Source organism: Phragmites australis, chromosome 22 (assembly GCF_958298935.1).
Source record: "Phragmites australis chromosome 22, lpPhrAust1.1, whole genome shotgun sequence".
In the NCBI taxonomy this organism is placed as follows: Eukaryota; Viridiplantae; Streptophyta; class Magnoliopsida; order Poales; family Poaceae; genus Phragmites; species Phragmites australis.
The window spans coordinates 21987283-22006544 of record NC_084942.1 but is presented as its reverse complement, the minus strand read 5'-3'; the positions used below and the strand labels follow the sequence as shown (position 1 = coordinate 22006544).

The 19262-nt window shown below is 45.7% G+C and overlaps 1 protein-coding gene across 1 annotated transcript; it reads right to left on the bottom strand.

The window, feature by feature from the left end:
- Positions 1–1434: 1434 nt before the first annotated feature.
- Positions 1435–2492, bottom strand: LOC133904395 (protein RAFTIN 1B-like). Its single transcript, XM_062345885.1, has 3 exons — positions 2321–2492; positions 2174–2222; positions 1435–2137 (listed from the first exon to the last, which is right to left on the bottom strand). The coding sequence occupies exons 1-3, from the start codon at positions 2472–2474 to the stop codon at positions 1435–1437; spliced, it is 906 nt and encodes a 301-aa protein (XP_062201869.1). The 5' UTR covers positions 2475–2492.
- Between the last annotated feature and the right edge of the window lie 16770 nt (positions 2493–19262).

Below are 19262 nucleotides of genomic sequence, written 5' to 3'. Positions count from 1 at the left end.
TGGATAGTCCGCAACTTTGCAGTGAACTGGGATATGCGGAGAGTCTGCACATTTTTTCGGAAAGTCCGCACTTTTGTGGAGCATCCGCAAAATTCTTCGGATAGTCCGTAGTTTTGAAGTGAACTGGGATATGCGGAGAGTCCGCAAAATTCTTCGGATAGTCCGCAGTTTTGAAGTGAACTGGGATGTGCAGAGTGTCCGCTTTTTTCTTCGGAGAATCCGCAGTTGAGCAGAATTTGAATTTCGATTGGAATGTGCTCTGAGTTGATTTGAGTTTTCAATTGAGTATTTTGATTATGGACTAACTGCAGATGGAGTTGGAGATATGTGTTTATTTGTCTCATGATGTGTAGGTGATGGAAGCAACTTGGCGGTCGACGATGGGTGATTGGGGCCAATTGGGGTGCTTGGTGCCAGACGATTGAGGAGGACGGGCAGAGTCAAGGGTGATCCTAGCAGTACACGTTGAGGTCAAGCAAAGCATGTAAGATAGATGAAGACAACATGCTGACAAAGTCAAGCGAAAAAGATGTCAATGCAAGTGACAAGCGGGCCGAGGGATCGAAAACGGCAGAGACTTGCCAGCGATCAAGATCGCAAGACAGAGGACATGTGTCATCATCAGAGCGCTTGCTTCAGAGGGAAGCAAGTGGCGGCTAGTCATGCTTTGAGAAGCGTGCTAGGGTTCCGCGGTTTGGCCTCAAAACCGCGGGAAGACTGGAGGGTCACGTGGCTTAATCGCGAAGGTTGCGTCGAGGTGCAGCTAAGTCTTGAAGAAGCTGTAGCCATCCGATGGTCGAAGAAAAAAACGGACCAAAATGCCCCGATGGTAAGTAGGAGTGCACTATTAGTGAAGGGTATTTTAAGAATAAAAAAATTTAAGAGTCAAGACACCTTCTTAGGTCTATAAATAGAGGGGTAGGGGTGTGAGAAAGTCTTAAGGCAGCTATTTGAGTGCCTAAAGTTAGGTTTTGGAGGAGAGGAGAGGAGGGACTTAGCCTTTGTTTAGCCTAATATTCTTCAATTGCGACAATAGCCCAATATTCTCCAATCTTTATGTAGAGATTAGTGTGTGTATATATATATGTCGCACGTAGGTATGTAAAAAAATAAAGTGATTATGTATTTTAAAGGCACAATATATAGTTGTTTATTCAAACAATTTAAAACACACAAATACAGTACAGTATGATCAGCACTACATGCGCCGCAGCGTGCAGTAACACAAGATTCAGACCAGACCGACACCAACACTCCGATATGTATACTTATTAGGACCGACTAAGCCTAATTAAAGGCCCCATACACCATCACTATGCGCTTATTTATGCTAATTTAAGGATAGTACAAGCACCGTTCTTAATTCCAGGACTGTACGTGTTGCATGCTATCCAAATACTAGATGGCAGCCGTGGATTGCTCGTTGGTAGCTAGCTAGGCCTTCACGCCGAACACCAGGTTGGCGTACGGCATGAAGTGGCACACCGGCGCGCCGCCGGGCTGGGTGCCCAGCATCTCGAAGGCCGGGTGGGCCGGGTTCCAGTTGGAGGTGTCACGGTGGCACAGCGCCACCATGGAGACCGCCGGGCCCCTTCCACGGAGGCTGCTGAGCGTGATCTCATACGCCCTGGTAGATGATTGTGCCGTGTGGCAATGGAAGACGGCGTAGGGGAATGGCTCGTCGTGGCAACCCACGTGACGGTCGCCGTGGAGCGCTGCAACCGCACTGACTACGTACGCCTGTCGCGGCAGGCCGTCCCGGGGCACCTCCGACGCGGCCACCCAAACTCGGCCGCTGGCGGTGGTTCCCAGCATGCGCGTGGCGGCCCACACGGTGCCCTCCAGGGACGTGGCGCAGGCCTTGTGCTCACCGGCGAGCGGCGCCGCCCGGCACCCGCACAGGGTCTGTCCCGCCTTTGTCGCCTCGGTGGATCCCGGTGCGATGTTGAACGTGGCGAGGACGCCAGTGAGGTTGGCGAAGGGGACCTTCTCGGCGACGTCGCGCGGGAGGAATGCCGGCACCGCGGCGGGCGGGAGGGACACCGTCATGACGCTGCCCTCACGCGCTTGTGCCTCGTGGAAGAAGATCCCCGTCGCCGCTTCGGCCTCCTCGCTCGACGACGGCTTGCCGCAGGCGCTATCGTATCTGCTGTAGCCTAGCTGCGTGCTTGGCGAGAAGTGGGGGGCAGCGTAGCGCTCATTGAGTGGCGAGTTGTCAATGCCTGCAGGACACAACTCAGTAAGAAAATGTATAACACCACATGATCTATCGTTGAAATGCTGTCAAGAAACAACGTCAAACATATTAAAAAGTACGTACCTTTCTGGACGAGTTCCGCGATGACCCTTGGCATCGGGGTTCCTGGGAGGGCCTCCTCCCAGAACTGCGCCGCCGGAGTGCCGGCGGCGGGGAGGCCACGCCCCTCGGCAATGCCAGCGGCCACGACGATTAGAAGAAGCGCGGACGAATGCATGTCTCCAAGTGATGTTACCAACTGAGACTGAGAGTACTGAAAAGAAATGGAGAAGAAGAAGCTGGGAGCCTTGCTGTTCTGGTTGGAGGGCTGGCTATCGCCGGTGCAGTATATATATAGTCATTCGATGTCCATCTGTAGTTCGTTGAGATGGTGACCAGTCTTGGAAATTTCCGTTGGCTTGCTGTTCATATCGACGCTAGCTGCACCAGTTGATAGAAAACAGCCTGCGGATATATGGAGGCGCATGCCTACATTGATCGCAAAATTAATATTAATTGGGATCAATATAATTAATGTGGTTCATTATTCTCCCTCCAAAACTAGAGATGGATTGTTTTAAATTTATTCTTTTTCGGTGATTTTTTCAACAATAGCAGATGATCGTTTCACAATAATTAATCTGCCACGCCGCCAAATACATAAACAACCTGTCTTGTGTGCGATATTTTGACCATAGTTTTGTAATGTGTATATATATAACTGTGATGCTAATAAGAGTAATATCCTGTATATGTATACTTCACAAGACAAATCGATTGATACTACTCACTATGTACGCCTCTTTTATCCCTTTCTTAATGCAATATACGTAACCTTCATGCGTGTTCCAGATACTACTCACTATGTCTATAATTACAGTAAATTCATATATTTAGTCATCAAATTAAGGACATTACTTCGATGATCCCTCCAATGTAATATCATAATACTAATCCTCCCTCGAAATGGAGAGCTCCTAGCAATTTCCATTGCCGCCAAGACTGGCACGATGCATGTCCTGCAGTAACTAATTTTATGGAGTGCGCCCTCTGTCCCACAAGGGTTGTATTCTGTTAACTAATTTTATTGGTGGTTAGGACCTCTTCCAGTCTTCGACATAGCTCGAAGACTAAAGTAGAATAAGAACAAAGACACAATGCATGGTAAAGATTTATCTCCTTTATTATAATGAACAATTTAAGTTATAATTATTAAGTAAAAAATGATTTGTACAAACAGTTCGAAAATCAGGACACTTTTTTAACTATCTGTACAGACGGCTCGTTACTGAAACCATCTGTACTAAATTTTCTAGATTAAAAAAATCTAAAAAAAATATTTTTCCTATCCGCACCAGCCCCTATATTATTATGTAGACGCGGTCACGAGTGCTTTTTCTAGGAGTCAAACCCGCAACCTCTAACCTCGCGCAAAACTTCCTTGCCATCTTACCCATCATTCATTGCTAACCATTGTATGAAAATAATCTATATAAGATATACGCTCAAAATAAGTGGAACACTGTTAGTACAGACGGTTCTAAACTTAAAACCGTATGTACTATTACTGCCAATAGTACAGACGGTTCTAATTTAGAATCGTCTGTAAAAAAGGAACAATACAGACTATTCTAAACTAGAACTATTTGTACTATTAGTACAAACTGTTGTAGTTTGTAACCGTTTGTACTGTAGCGTCCCGCTTTGTTGCAACTGTTTATTGCTATTTTCTCATACGGTTCTAGTTTGGAGCCATCTGTGGTACTCTTTGTACAGACGATTTCATAGATTCGTCTGTATATATATATCCTATTAAATAGATTCTGTAGAAGTGAATAAGTTGTCTATTCTTATTTATATAGGCAAAAAAGTCACCTCTCCATACAAGAGTGAGAATACATTAAGTAACCCAACCAAACAAGAGTAAGACTTCTTATCCTATTTCAAGTGGATTTCAACACCCTCTATTGTATATAATATACGTAAGTTATATTGCATATGTTACCGTATTAAGAAAATATTATGTGAGAAACTTTTATATAAAAACTTACAAAAGGAAAATGAGTACAACACTTATCCGAAGGTGCTACAAGCTACTCCAAATAGATAGGTAGTCATAATTAAGTGAGAGAACTTAAGAGGGGATTTTTATCCACCGTTTAGTGTGTGGATTTGGGAATGAAAAATTGTAACATAAGTCACAACGAACGGTAAAGATGTATCAATCTTCCACTAACAAAGCAATTCCCACCCAATTACCAACCTTGCCCTGGGTTTAAAATGGTGAGAGTTGGCCTCTCAAATTCCCTTTCTCGTCCCATTGAAATTCTCATACCCACTAAAAACGACCAACAAATTTTAAACTCTTCACCTCTAAACTCCTATTCCCTTCAACCGAACGCACGGTAAGTTCTTGATTTGGGCTGCAACTAAAACCAATTAGGCATCTCCATCCAATTCCACCTCATCAAAGAGCCCCGTCAACTCCCTGAAAAGAACCTCATCGATTTCAAGTTCTTGTTGCCAGAGCGACTCCGCCCAATAGGATTCTTCTCCGTCGCCCCGTCCGGCTTCTTCTCCGTCGTCCCACAGCACCAGCGAGATCAGCAAATCTACCGATTCACCCCTCGCTTGCCTTCCATGTTTGTTCGCAGATTAGCCGCCGCCTAGTCCCGGCCACTTTTGCAGAGCGCCACTGCACACCTCCGGCGAAAAATCCAACACCAACGGACTTCCAAACCTTCACTTGTTCCATTGGTTGCCGCCACTCCTTCGGCTGAGCCTCCCCGTTGGCGAGCTCCTTCGAGGCGTTCGTTGCCTATGGGATGTGAATCTAGTGCAAATGTATTCTATGCATTTGGTTTTCTCCATGTGAAAGCACAAATTTTAGTTTTAGGTTTTCCTCAAACACAGGGTTCCAACCAAACAGCAAAACTCAGTAATGCCTTGTCAAGCAAAAAGCATCAAAATCTTATTCTAGCTTCAGGCACCAATTTTCTCAGGCATGGAGCTCAGGGCAAATCAAATAAACCTTATAACTTTCCACCAGAGACATCAAATCTTTGGCGGCATCTCCATATTCCGTAGCTTCATCCATATAGGATGCTCCTCTCCATGCGACGTGGATGTCACTCGTTATCGATTTAGACAGGGGATTAGTAGTAACATTAGGACAGATTTCTCTTGGTGGCTCAATTTTCTCTAAATCCTCTGAAACTGAGCCGCATTAGAGAAAAGACTGTAAGGTGATATCACTGAATGGTTCTCGTGCTTTTCATAGGCCCATGCCAACATATCTCATGCCAGGCTACTAATTTATTATCCACTAGTGCCCATCTAAAAGACACACTAAGTGGATTTGAGCGTAGCACCTCAGCAACGGTCGCACTCGATCTTCTAACAATATTGTACAACATTGGGTATTGGTCCTTCCAAGCCAAACATCCTCCCAAAACCTTATACGAGAACCATTTTTCAAGGTGAAAGAGCCTAGATTTATGAATTCTTGTTTGACCTTCATGAGGACAGACAAAAAATGAGAATCACCAGGTTTCTTCTCCACTTGGCCAATTATTTTGGTTTTTAAGTATTTATTTCTAAGAAGAATCTGCCAAACCACTTCCTCATTTATCAGTTCAAACAGCCATTTAATAAGCCTATTCTGCACATCCAGGTTCAGGATGCCTAAGCCTTCCTGATCCTTAGGCATGCAAATAATGCTCTATTTGGTCAATCTATATTTCTTTTTATGATCATCACTTTGCTAAAAAATCTAGACTTATAAAAGTCCAATTATGTAATAAAAGTCCAATTATGTAAGGACTTCCTTAGAGATTTCAAAGAATGATAACATGAACATAGACAGACCGCTAAGAACTGAAATAATGAGGACTAGTCTTCTCCAACCGATTGATGTTTACCCTTCCAACATCTTAACTTTTGTTGAAATAATTATTCAATCTCTTTCCAATCATTATTTTGTAGTTTCTTGTGATGCATAGGAATCCCAAGATATCTGAAATGGTGGTCTCTCATATCACATCCAAATATTTGTGAGTATTATTCCTCAAAATTCTTAGCATTGCCATAACAAAACAATTCATTTTTATGGAAATTAATTTTGAGGCCAAATAATTTCTCAAATGTGCATATCAGCTTCATATTCTTAGCCTCATCTATATTATGGTCCATAAAGATGATTCTATCATTAGCATATCGCAAAAGTGAAAATCTTCCTCTACCAAATGTGGGACAACCTCTTTCACTTGTCCATCACCATGAGCCCTTGCAATTAAGATTGCAAGCATATCCACCACTACATTAAAAAGGATTAGAGAGAGCGGATCACCCTGTCTTAAACCTTTTTTGTTTGAAAGTAGTATCCTATGTCATCATTAACCTTGACCTGTACGCTTTCCCATGTGAGCTCCTGTACAATCCACTTTCGCTATACTAGTGAAAAGCCTTTCATTCGCAAAGTTTGTTGCAAAAATAGCCATTTCACTTTGTCATAAGCTTCCTTAAAATCTAATTTAAGTATGGCATCATTTCTCTTCTTCCTGTGCATTACATGTATTGTCTCATGCAGAATAACAACTCCCTTCATAATATATCTCCCAGGTAAGAAGTATGTTTGAGTCGGTCTATTTTTTAGCAACTAGGGTGATTCTATTAGTCATTACTTTAGTGAAAATTTTAAAACTAATATTGAGAAGATAACTTGGCCTATATTGTTGAATTTATTTAGCTTCCTTACGCTTAGGTAGCAACGTTATAATTCCAAAGCTAAGGCTGTAGAGAGGCAATGAACCCGAATTAGGAGATACGGAGTATTGTCATTTCACTACTACAGAACCTGGCTTATATGCCGGCCCATCACTGCCGGTTCCTAATGGGCCGGCAGTGATGTGGTATCACTGCCGGTTCGTAAGCCGCGTGGGAAGAATCAGCCATCGTGGCTTATGAATCAACAGTGATAAGTGTCATCACTGCCGGCCGATGGATTGGCTGGTTATATGAGCCGGCAGTGATGTTCTCCCCTTCCCCACCTTCTTCTAGCTCGAGCTAATCTTCAAAGCATGTCAAATAATGAGCGTATTTATTTTGATTTTTAATGAATTAGAAAATTTCGCCACGATATTTAGGTATGTAGCAAGATCCAATTGTATTTTTTATATTTTATTTAATTAGCAAGCTCCAATATAGAAACTTTAGGTATGAGCGTATTTATTTTGATTTTTAATGAATTAGAAAATTTTGCCATGATATTTAGGTATGTAGCAAGATCCAATTGAATTTTTTATATTTTATTTAATTAGCAAGCTCCAATATAGAAACTTTATGTATGAGCGTATTTATTTTTTATTTTTACTTAATGAGTTCTAGATAAGGGTTGAATAATAAAGAAAATTTCTAGGGATAGCACCAACAAATACTCATCGGAAGCAGACGTGAAAGCATACAAAAGGTGGCTCCTCCAACCCGGGTCAATTGCCGGTTGGAAATGACGAGGTAATTTATTTATTAGTGATCGCAAAATCTTCTAGATATTTTGAATTTGGATTTACAATAATGATATAATTGTAGATGGACAGAAGATGAATGTACTATGCGAGTCATGTGAGTGCAGAGTACAAGAACGACGTGGAGTATTTCCTGGTAGGAGCCACGACACACAAGTCAAATACATAATCTCAATACATGTGTTGTCCATGTGTCGATTACGAGAATAAGAAGCAATTTTCCACCACCCAGCAGATACATTCCCACTTGATGTCAAGGGGCTTTATGCCTGGCTATACCCGTTGGACCGAGCACGGTGAAGCTGAGATCGTACAGGAAGGGCAATACATTGGTAGAGAAGGCGAAGACTTGTGCACCGATATGCCAGTCGACGAATACACCGATATGCCGTCTGCCGGAGATACGTTGGTTGATGATAATATAGAGGAGATGTTGGCCGACGCCGATGCCGATGATCTGGAGAAGATGTTACGCGATGGGGAGGGGAACTTCACCAATGAAAGAGAGTTTCAAAAGTTCCAGTGTATGGTAGAGGACTCTAAAACACCGTTGTTCCCGAGCTACGAGAAGGAGCACACAAAGTTGCGTACCGTGCTTTCACTGATACAATTGAAGGCAAGCAACGGGTGGTCTGATATAAGCTTCACAGAATTGTTACTGTTCTTGAAAAAAATTACTTCCAAAGGACCCCCGTTTCATTCACGCAAGCATATTTCACAGTTCTGCAACAATCAGCTGTAATGGACCTGTATGTCAAAGAACACCAGAAGATGCTACGCACCAGAAACCCAGGGAAGCCCGATGTTTGGATCGCGCGAGAGCACCGAGATCATTTTGGCGCCTGGTTACATAGACAGGTGATGGATAAGCAGATAGAGTGTGCTCAATTGAATGTGTTGGCTCACGAACCGTTAACTACAATCCTCACATTGCAAGGATATGACATAAATGGCTATACATTTTATACGAGAGCTCAAGATAATAAAAGCGCCAACCAAAATAGCGGTGTCCGTATAGATGCCTATGACTGCAATGGAAATAGGGAGACCTACTACGGATTCATAGAGGAGATCTGGGAGCTCGACTATGGAGTGTTAAAGGTTCCTCTTTTCCGGTGCCAATAGGTCAGACTCCCAGGGGGTGTGAAGATCGACAAGTACGGTATGACTACAGTAGACCAAAAACTTGTTGGATACAGAGAAGAACCATTCGTACTTGCGAATGATGTTATGCAAGTCTTCTATGTAAAGGACCCAGACCCGGCTAACAAGGAGGAGCGTCACGTGGTTCTTCAAGGAAAAAGAAGGATTATCGGAGTAGAGAATGTTGTTGATGAGGAAGACTACAATCAATTCGACACGCTACCTCCTTTCGGAGAGGACGTCGACCTAGGTCCCATGGAACACACCGACGAACCTCCCTATGTACGCCGTAATCATAATGACGGGCGAATCGTTAAGACAAAGTAGCTAAATTGTATTACTTACTATGTATGAATTTGTTTTAGATGCAATTATACCTCACTTATGTTATGGAAGCTTCAATTTGTAGTTTATGGTGGAATATGTCTTTATTATTGAGCATATTGATTTTTGATTTTTAATGAATTCGAAATAGCACAAGCACTATTGCTATGTATTACTATTTTTTATTTTTGATGAATTAGCTATAGCTATGAGCATATTTATTTTCAATTTTTAATAATTTAAAATATTTATTGATGAAATTAAGATATATAGGAAGCTCAAATTATATTTTTTATTTAATTAGCAAGCCCCAATATAGAAACTTAGGTATGAACATATTTATTTTAATTTTTAATTGAATTAGAAAATTGAACCATGAAATTTAGGTATATACAAAACTTAATTTTGGTATGTAGTAACTTCAAATTTAAATAAATATGTATTAGGATTTTAGGTCAACAGAATGTTAATAAATATAGATAGAATAAACTCAACCGAAAACACTTGAGTAACGCAACGGTTTGTTCGGTTTTACTTGGGGGGCAGGTCGTGGGTTCGAGTGTCTGCGCGCGCGCAGCTAAAACAAATTTTTTGCACCCGTGACCTGCGGTGAAAGGGGTTTCACTACCGGTGGACATATTCGGCCGACAGTGAAAGTAGTTGCACTGCCGGTCGTCCTATTGAGCCTGCAGAGAAGGTACCCTTTCACTGTCGGTAGTCATCTTGAGCCAGCAGTGAAAGTCCTTCCCTATAAAAGTTCTCGACGCCTGCGCCCTCTTGACACTTAGAAATTTTTTCCCCTTCCTAGCATGTGCCCTCCACCAAATCGCCTCCCGACGCCGAGGAGCCCGCGTTGCCGTGCCTTGCGCCCTCGTCCACCGCTGCCGTCACCGAGGACCATCACCTCGTCGCCGAGGAGCCCGCCGCCTCCTCCCTAACGCCAAAGAGCCCGCGCTGCCGTGCACTGCGCCCTCATCCACCACCGCCGTCGCCAATGACCACCACCCCAACGCCGAGGAGCCCGCCGCCTCCACCCCGATGAGCACCCCGATGCCGAGGAGCCGGAGCTGTCGTGCCCTGTGCCCTCGTCCACCGCCGCCATCACCGAGGACCACCACCCCAACACCGAGGAGCCTGCGCTGCCGTGCCCTGCGCACTCGTCCACCACCGCCGTCGCCGAGGACCACCACCCCGACATCGAGGTAGGCCTCCCGGCTCCCCCTTCGTCTCCTTCTCCCCTCTGATTCCTAGGGTTTCAGCGCAAGTTCGTACTGATTCATGGTCGGCTGCTTGTGTGTTCAAATGATAAGAACAGATACTTGTGTGCTAGTACTTTTGTGTGTTAAAATGATAAGAACAGATGTTGCTTGTGGTCCTTTTGTGTGTTGAAATGATAAGAACAGATGCTGCCTCGGTCCTTTTGTGTGTTCAAATGAAAAGAATAGATGCTTGTGAGTATTTCCCCTCTTCTGTTCTGGACAGTACTGGTACATATTCCATTTCCCCGATGATGAATTGATACACTGAGACTGGGCAATTTACTGAGTACAATAGTTTAGACCTGTGATTCTCTAGTTGTCTGATATTTGTTGTCTCTGCAGTTGATTCATCCTTTTTGTTCTGTCATTACTTGTTTGAACCCTGCTGTTCAGTCTCTATTTCTGATTTGGTACAGCAGCACTGTCCATGATGATATTGTGTGTTTTTTGAGAATTCTGTCCAGGTTCTAATAACTAGATGAGAACTTGGTAAATTGTCCAGTTGTTGAAGTACTCAATAGAACAATTAGGGGGCAGGACCTTGATTGTCCTGGGGCCAATTGTTATTCATTTCCTGAGAGCATTTTTATACACCTACTGTCCAGTTCTTGCTGTACACATGTCATTTGAAATTCTTGATAAGAACAGATGCTTATGTGCTGGTCCTTTTGTGTGTTAAAATGATAAGAACAGATGATGCTTGTGGTCCTTTTGTGTGTTCAAATGATAAGAACAGATGCTTGTGTGCTGGTCATTTTGTGTGTTAAAATGATAAGAACAAATGCTGGTTGTGGTCTTTTTGTGTTCTGTTCTAGACAATACTGGTACATATTCCCTTTGCTCAATGATGAATCGATACACTGAGACTGGGCAATTTACTAAATAAAATAGTTTAGACCTGTGATTCTCTAGTTGTCTGATATTTGTTGTAGCCCCTGGTGAGACTTGTTGATGGTTCTTGCTGGTCTGTACTTGTATACCGAGACATATTTCTAGTTGATTCATCCTTTTTGTTCTGTCATTACTTGTTTGAATCCTGTTGTTCACTCTCTATTTCTATCTCGACAGGAAATTGCTTGTCCTTTTCAGAATCTGTGCTCTCTGATTTGGTACAGTAGCACTATCCATGGTGATATTGTGTGATTTTTGAGAATTCTGTCCCAGTTCTAATAACTAGATGAGAAATTAGTAAATTACCCAGTTGTTGATGTACTCAATAGAACAATTAGGGGGCAGAACCTTGATTGTCCTGGGGTCAATTGTTATTAATTTCCTGAGAGCACTTTTATACACCTATTGTCCAGTTCTTGCTGTTATGTGTTGTATTAGAAATTGCACTATTTTCATACTTGTTTTTCCTTTTGCAAATGATGAAATTAGAGACCATACATATGACTGCAAAGCTCGACTGGGATGGTTATTACACATGCACCTTGCACGTCTCTTTACTATCCCAGTTAAGCTTGCAGTCGTATATAATTATCTCCATAATATGATGCTAATGTTGTTTTCGTACTTGTTTTACTTTTTGCAAATGATGAAATTGGAGACCCATTACTTGATGTTCGGACAAAGTATAGCTCCATCTTGATGGTTCGGTACATTCACAGATGTGCACTACTGAACTATCAGGGTGAAGCGTACTTTGGTCGTTCTACAGATGTATGTTGTCCATCGTGGCCGGTAAAGTGGAGTGTTCTTCAGTTGGGAGGAATGCCACGCACAAGTTAATGGATTCGAAGGAGCATGTTACAAAGGATACAAGTCAAAACATGAAGCTGTTGCGGCATACAACAGTAAAGTCATCCAAGCCGAGCTAAAATTGGCTAACTTCGAAAATAAGGAGAATACATTTGATTTCACGTGTAAAGATGTCGTAATCCTAGTTCTGGTTGTAATTATCATTATTTTGCTATGTAAGATGATGTGACTTATAATATCAATGTGTCAATTGTACCTTGTGCCTATTTTGCTATGTAAAATGTGACTTTTTTTGTTAAATGTGGTCGTAATGTACTCAATTACAATATTGTATGTGTATGCATTCTATCTATCTACTCCTTCATGGTTATCTCACTCTTTCTTCAGCCTCTCTCCCTCCCTCGTTGGCTTTATCTCTATCTCCCTCCTTCATCAGCTCTCTATATGTAGAATACTCAATCGCTCATCGTCATCGTATGCAGAACTCGCAGGAAGGGATGGCATCACCAACCGCCGATCCAGCTCAGGTGCCAGAAGGAGATGTAGTGCCGCCGTCAAATATTGAAGAAGGTAGCCCGAGCCACTACCTCAACCTGGACCAAACAGACGCATGTGGAGGCGATGAGGTAATTCATAAGTAGATGAATGCATCTGTTCTACGTATTATAGTATAGGTTCTCAATAGTTTTTCGCTTATGCGCAGATGCTTGATGCTCCGGAGGGTCACAACAATGAGCAATCCCACAAGCAGCATCGTGTCCGAGGTCCCTCGAAGATGCCTATGGGATGATTTGTGATCACAGAGGTCTCACCATCAGGGGTGCCAACTGCACCAGAGAGAGTTCTGGGGTCATACAAGTCAGTCTGTGGGATTGCTGTTAAGGATAACGTGCCCATCAGCTACAGATTATGGACTGGCGAACGAGGTGATCCGCACGTGGTTCCTGATTCGATCAAGAACGACATCTTGTGGTCCAAGATATTAAAGAAGTTCAACTTCCCTGAAGAGACAGATATGGAAGTAGTTAAGTGTAAGACGCTAATGATCATGGGCATTTCATTTAAGAATTGGAAGGGCACAGTGAACAGAACGTATGTGAAGAAAAGTACAACGCTAGATTTCCGCAAATGGCCGCAACTGGAAGATCATTGGTAAGCCTTTGCAGAGTACAAATTATCGGAAGAAGCACAGAGGTTGAGTGAGGTGAACAAAGCAACCTCGAAGAAGAACATCTACCCCCACAAACTCGACAGTCGTGGGTACATGAGGAAAGAACGGCAGTGGCAACAACAGCTAGATGAACTGCAAGAGAGAGGTATCACGCCTGAGACGAAGGGCTGGAGCGAACGATCGACACACTTCCTTCTTGGGAGGGGTGCTTCTTACTCGTCTGATGGAAGCTTATGCTTTACGACCCCTAAAGACTAGGAAGTGACGCAAATTATTGCAAAAAAGCTTGCGGAAGCCCACGAGTAGTCTGCACAAGGCTCTTTCAAGCCAGACAAGGATATGGACGAGCTCACCGTGGCACTGGGAAACAAGGAGCACGGTGGTCGCACACGAGGCATTGGGGTGATGGGTTGGAAATATGGATTCCCAGACGACGTCGACAATTACAAGAGTCGGAAGAGATCCTAAGCGAAGCGAGATGCAGAACGAGAGGCACAACAAGCTAGGATGATGGAAATACTTGAACAAGCGCTACAAAATGTAAGGGAATATATAGAGAAAAAGATAGCACAAGCAATACAACAAGCCCTCATGCGTGAACGGGGGCCATTGTGAGCAAACAGAAACAGCCGGCAACATCTCCTAATGTTGCGCGCTCCAGCCCCGGTGGTCGTTGGAGTAGCTGTGCATCCACGGGAGTTCTGTGAGCTGACCCCATCACTTATCCCGTGGACCTCATCACAGCACGGACACCGTGTGAACTACACATTGGTGCTAGGAACATTACCATCAAGGTGGCTTCCGGCATGGCTTATCCCCGTGGCTCCCATGAACATTTGCACGGACGTCAGATACCGGAGGGGTACGCCGTGGTCCAAGTAGACGAGGCAATTGACCAGTACCATCATGTTGAGGTGGACTACTCCGCAGAGGAGGGGGCGAACACTATAGGACATAATGAGCACACATTCATCCCGTGGGAGAAGGCCTACATAGTGTTGCCACCAGGGACAGCTCCCGAGAACCTCTACTCTCCACGACACCCCGGGCCACCGTCGCCTCGAAGATATCCCTCTCCTCAGCCATCTCCTAGAAGAAGTCCACCTCCCCAGCTGTCAGTGCACCTGGTCTAGAGGATCCTGTTGTGGCTTTCGACCTGCTTTCGGAGTTGGTACCGTCGGACAACTCTTCGACAGAATAGCCTTCCAACGATGATGCGAAGGAGGAGGAAGAAACAGCGGCCCGTAAGTATGCCCAGGAGGAGGAGGATGAGAGGTTGGCCTATCAGTTGTGCACTGCGGAGGAGCAAGAAGCAGCGTCCCGTAAGCGTGCCCAGGAGGAGGACGAGAGGCTGGCCCGTCAGTGCGCTGTGGATGAGCACAAGAGGGTGGCCCGTCAGTGCACTGCGGAGGAGGCCAAAGGCTCAAACCGTAGTGGCATTCAGGCGTTGGACTTCGATGTCTTTGACACGCCGGTGAGCCTGGAGCTTAGGCGACGCTGCGGTCGATCAGGCGTGGCCGGATCCTCCGCTCCACCACCATCGGCCCCCCGACGTCCCCGGATGTACACACGCCATCAGTTGTCCGTGCAGAGACGCAGTCCTCATCGTGGGAGAGGTAGAGGGATACTGGACTGGCTCAACTCGATCGACTTCTCGGGGGGTGACCTGTGAGAACTATTATGTATATATGTGTGTTTGTCGATGCCTATGACTTGTAATAGGTGTTCACTCGAATAAGGGTAATCACTGCCAGCTGATGGATTGCGCCGGTAGTGATGCCTAGCACCTTCTTTGTATGACATGAATTACTATGTATTAATGAAGGTGCCTTTATTATTGATTTATATTAAATATGTGTCTCATTGTATGCATGTATTGAGAGGGGGAGAGAGACGAAGAGATCGAGGAGAGAGAGAGAGACGAAGGACAGAGAGGACAGAGAGAGGGAGGATAGGGAGGAGAGGCAAAACACTGCCGGCTGAAGGCTTCCGCCGGCACTGATTCCCAAGGCATCACTGCCAGCTGAAGCCTTCAGCCGGCAGTGAAAACACATAGGAACGATTTCGCGCATCAGAATGTCTGTTTAGTCATGTATTCAACTACAACCTCAACCCTTTTATGTCTACTGAACAGGATTAATAGGTTACATACAACAGAGAAAGCTAGATTTGCAATATAGCAAAACAAGCTTCGTATCAATGTCAACAGAAGCAACATTCGTAACCATCCTCCTCATATTCTCACATGTATCTTTTTGTGCATTCATGGTGTTTGATATCCATAAGCCTGGTAGGAAGATCAATGCAAAACTCACATGAACACAGGTGGAACACGAGATGATTGGGTTCTGCGTACAACTTGCAACCTTGTATTTAATTGTATGATGTTTCAGTGTTCATGTGTGAAGAACACATGTTTGAAAGTACTTCTGGAAACGATGGGAATTCCCCAAACTACTTCCTCGGCTAGAGCACGCTGACAATCATGTACTCCCTGGGGGCTGTACTTGTGAGTGGCAAGGATTCAATATGGATGGGAAGCAAGTTGTGGTATTGTTACCTCCATTTTTTACGAGGGTGATGGACGATGGTCATTCTCCTGCATTCGCAATCTTCGTACCACCTATTGATAGTGGCTTTTTCTTGCACATTCCTTGGTTCTTCTCCCTTAACGTTGGGAGGGCTTTCATTTGATGAGACTTGGGTGTTTTGAATATCGATTGACCTTCATCGGGTCTTTTGAGCTTGCTTGCACTTTGGACTTGATCTTGGGATTGCGAATACCTTTGAGATCGCACCATCCACGCTCTATGGGACTAAACCTCGCGAGCAACTTTGTGTACAAGGCCCTTGTTTGCATCATGATAGGGTGCCAAGAAGCTGCACACATATCCACGACTTATGTCCGGAAGGTAGCTCTCTGTTGCTCTTTTCCTATAGTCTTCCCTAAGTGATCTTATGCTGGGATGGAAGGAGTACAGGAGTGACGAATGGCTGGTCGCTTCAGAGGCAGAGTGAGTCAGCCTCGATGCCCAAGCATAGATAGGGGACATATGTCTTAGGTGCAGTGTGTGTTCATTATCACAACTTAAACTGCCATGTCACCTCATACATCTCCGGAGGTGAATCCTGCAAGTAGTTGTACCCTGAAACCACAACTCAGTGATGGGTAGAAAAACCATAATCACTATTGGGTGGGTTGACACCCTTTATTGATGTACAAAATGACAAATAACATGCGACGAGCCTTGGAGTTCTCCCTTTTTAGTGTTGAGCCAGGGGGAACGGATGATGGCTCTAAGCAAAGTACTTTTTGAGAAAACGGCCATTAATAAGGTGCATTGGACGAACGCCATCCTGGTTGATGAGTTGGCAGGCACCCCGTCGTAGACTTGCTCCACAACATAAGGCCCTTCCCATTTTGGCTCGAACTTACCTTTGCTCTTACCGGTGAGTATGATCGGACATCTCAAAACAAGTACTAGCTCGCCCTTCCTGAATACGCGAGGTTTGACAAGCTTGTCATACGCTCGGATCATGTTCTGTCGATAGAACTGTAGATTTTGAAGGGCGTTGAGGCGTTCTTCTTCAAGCGCATCCAATTCTTGGAGTTGAAGGCGAACTCGCTCGTCTTGCATGGTCTCATTGTGCACGGCAATCTGAAGCGCGGGGAGCTCTAGCTCAAGAGGTAGAACGGCCTGAGCGAGGCTCAATTCGATGTTGGCCTGTATACAATTGTTATGGTATAAATGTACGTTCTACAACATCGAATTGAATGTCAAAATAGCGTTCTACAACCACACTATGGGAACAGCAGTAGAAGCCGCATCAGATACACATGAAGAGAAGGGCATGTTGCTTGCAGGCATGCCAGATGCGATGGATAACAGGAGGGTTGTTCCAATTAGTCTTCTGACAGCTTCCTCAGCTATGTTCACCTGCAAACAGGAACTTTGTTAACAAAATAAAATAAAATCATTTGGAACCAGTTATGCCTATGTTTGCAGCCTTTGGGTAAGGGAATATAAAGGCACTGGTGGCTTACTTGTGCCTCAACTAGAAACCTAGATCAATGGGCTTTTTGTGTAAGGCCCCGTTTGGCTGCCGGAATCATTTTGGATTCTCGGTAAGGGTGGCAATGGGTCAGGTCGGGGCCGGGTCGGGCGAGAATGCACCCAACTCGAAACCTAAGATCTCAAACCCAACCCGGTCCCAGAATGGTTATCGGGTGCAAAACCAGCCCCGGTCCCGTCTGGGACCCGAGACCCGTCGGGGGACCCGAGACCCGGGAGGAGCGGCTAGATCTAGATCTAGCTCTTCCTTCCCGCCGTCCCACCCAGAGGGGCGTGCTTCCTGCCAGCCAGGACCCACCGGAAGGAACAATGTGGTGGCACTGGCGTCTGTGGCCATGAACGCATACTATCAGGCCAAGGGGTGGCACCCCTGGAACTGCTACTTCGACGGCACCGCGCTCGTCGTCCTCAGTAGTGTCGGAGGATGAACTCCAAAGCAGGGATCCGGAGGGACCCCCTTTGAGATTCAGCCAGGGGGATGGTTCTGAATCTACCTCGTACGTGAAATAAATGGGAGTAAATGAGATGCAGGTGGGATGGATGATCGGGTGCAGGATGAAGTAAATGCTCAGGGGATTTTTAGACATGTTCGGGCCGCACTGAGCGTAATACCCTACTCCTGTGTGTATGCTATAAATGCTCTGATAATGTCTCTCTGAGGATGTCTGCTGTGTTACAAGAATGTTTGTCTAAGTCTAGAGCTTCGTGCTTCTTGTTCTTCGTTAGCTTGTCTTCTGTGTGTCACCGAGTTCCGTTCTATCGGTCTCTGCTGTTCTATCGGGGGCTCTTTTGATCTATCGATCTCTTTTCCTCCGGGAGCCCGCCCCTCTTTTATACCCGGCGGGGTGGGTAGCGTGCCCAGAGAGGAATGGCGCAAGTTCCAAGGCGCCATAAATAGAAAGCAACCATCATGGGCTGCTACGTGAGGTGACGGGGGTTGAAAACACGCCCCCGTCCAGTCCTGTCGTCATCATCTCGCTTTTCAGCGGGCGCAGCGGGGAGGGCCCGCCGGGCAGCCACCGAGCAGCCCTGCGTGCCCGCCCAGTCAGAGCATGCCTGACACAGCAGGGTGGTAGGCGCTATGCCTCGGGCCCTGCGACGTTATCCCGAGGCGCGCCGGATGTCGCGCGACGGGACCCGCGCATTAAATATCCCCACGTCTCCCTGCCAGTTCGTGGCAGGGACTGACAGCAGGCGTGGGGGGAGTGGTTGGAAGTGACAGGCCATGCGCCCTCTTAAATGCAGTATCGAGCCTCTCACCAATTGACACCTCACCGCTGGGCCCTTGCGGGGACCACCGGCGAAGGACTTCTCAGGCCCTCGGGGAACTGTGAGTGCTCGGGGACTACTGTTCACAGCCCCGGGCCCTCTCTCCCGGATATACCCTTTCTTGGTCCTCGGGGAACTCGGGTGCTCGGGGACCACTGTTCATGGCCCCGAGCACCATCTCCCGGAACTGTGACTTCTCTTGTCATCGGGGAACTAGGTTGCTCGGGGACCACTGTTCATAGCCCCGAGCACCATCTCCCGGAACTTGAACTTCTCGGACCTTCGGGGAACTCTGGTACTCGGGGACCATTGTTCATAGCCCCGAGCACCCTCTCCCGGAACTTGGACTTCTCGGACCTTCGGGGAACTCGGGTACTCGGGGACCACTGTTCATAGCCCTGAGCACCCTCTCCCGAAACTTGGACTTCTCGAACCTCGGGGAAACAATTCCAGAGGGAGGGCGCCACGTGGCACTCTGCTGTCCTGGCCTCGGGACTCGGGGACCCCCGGTTCCCATGTCACTGACAAGTAGGGATCAAAATTTCGGCGAAATTTCGGACAGAA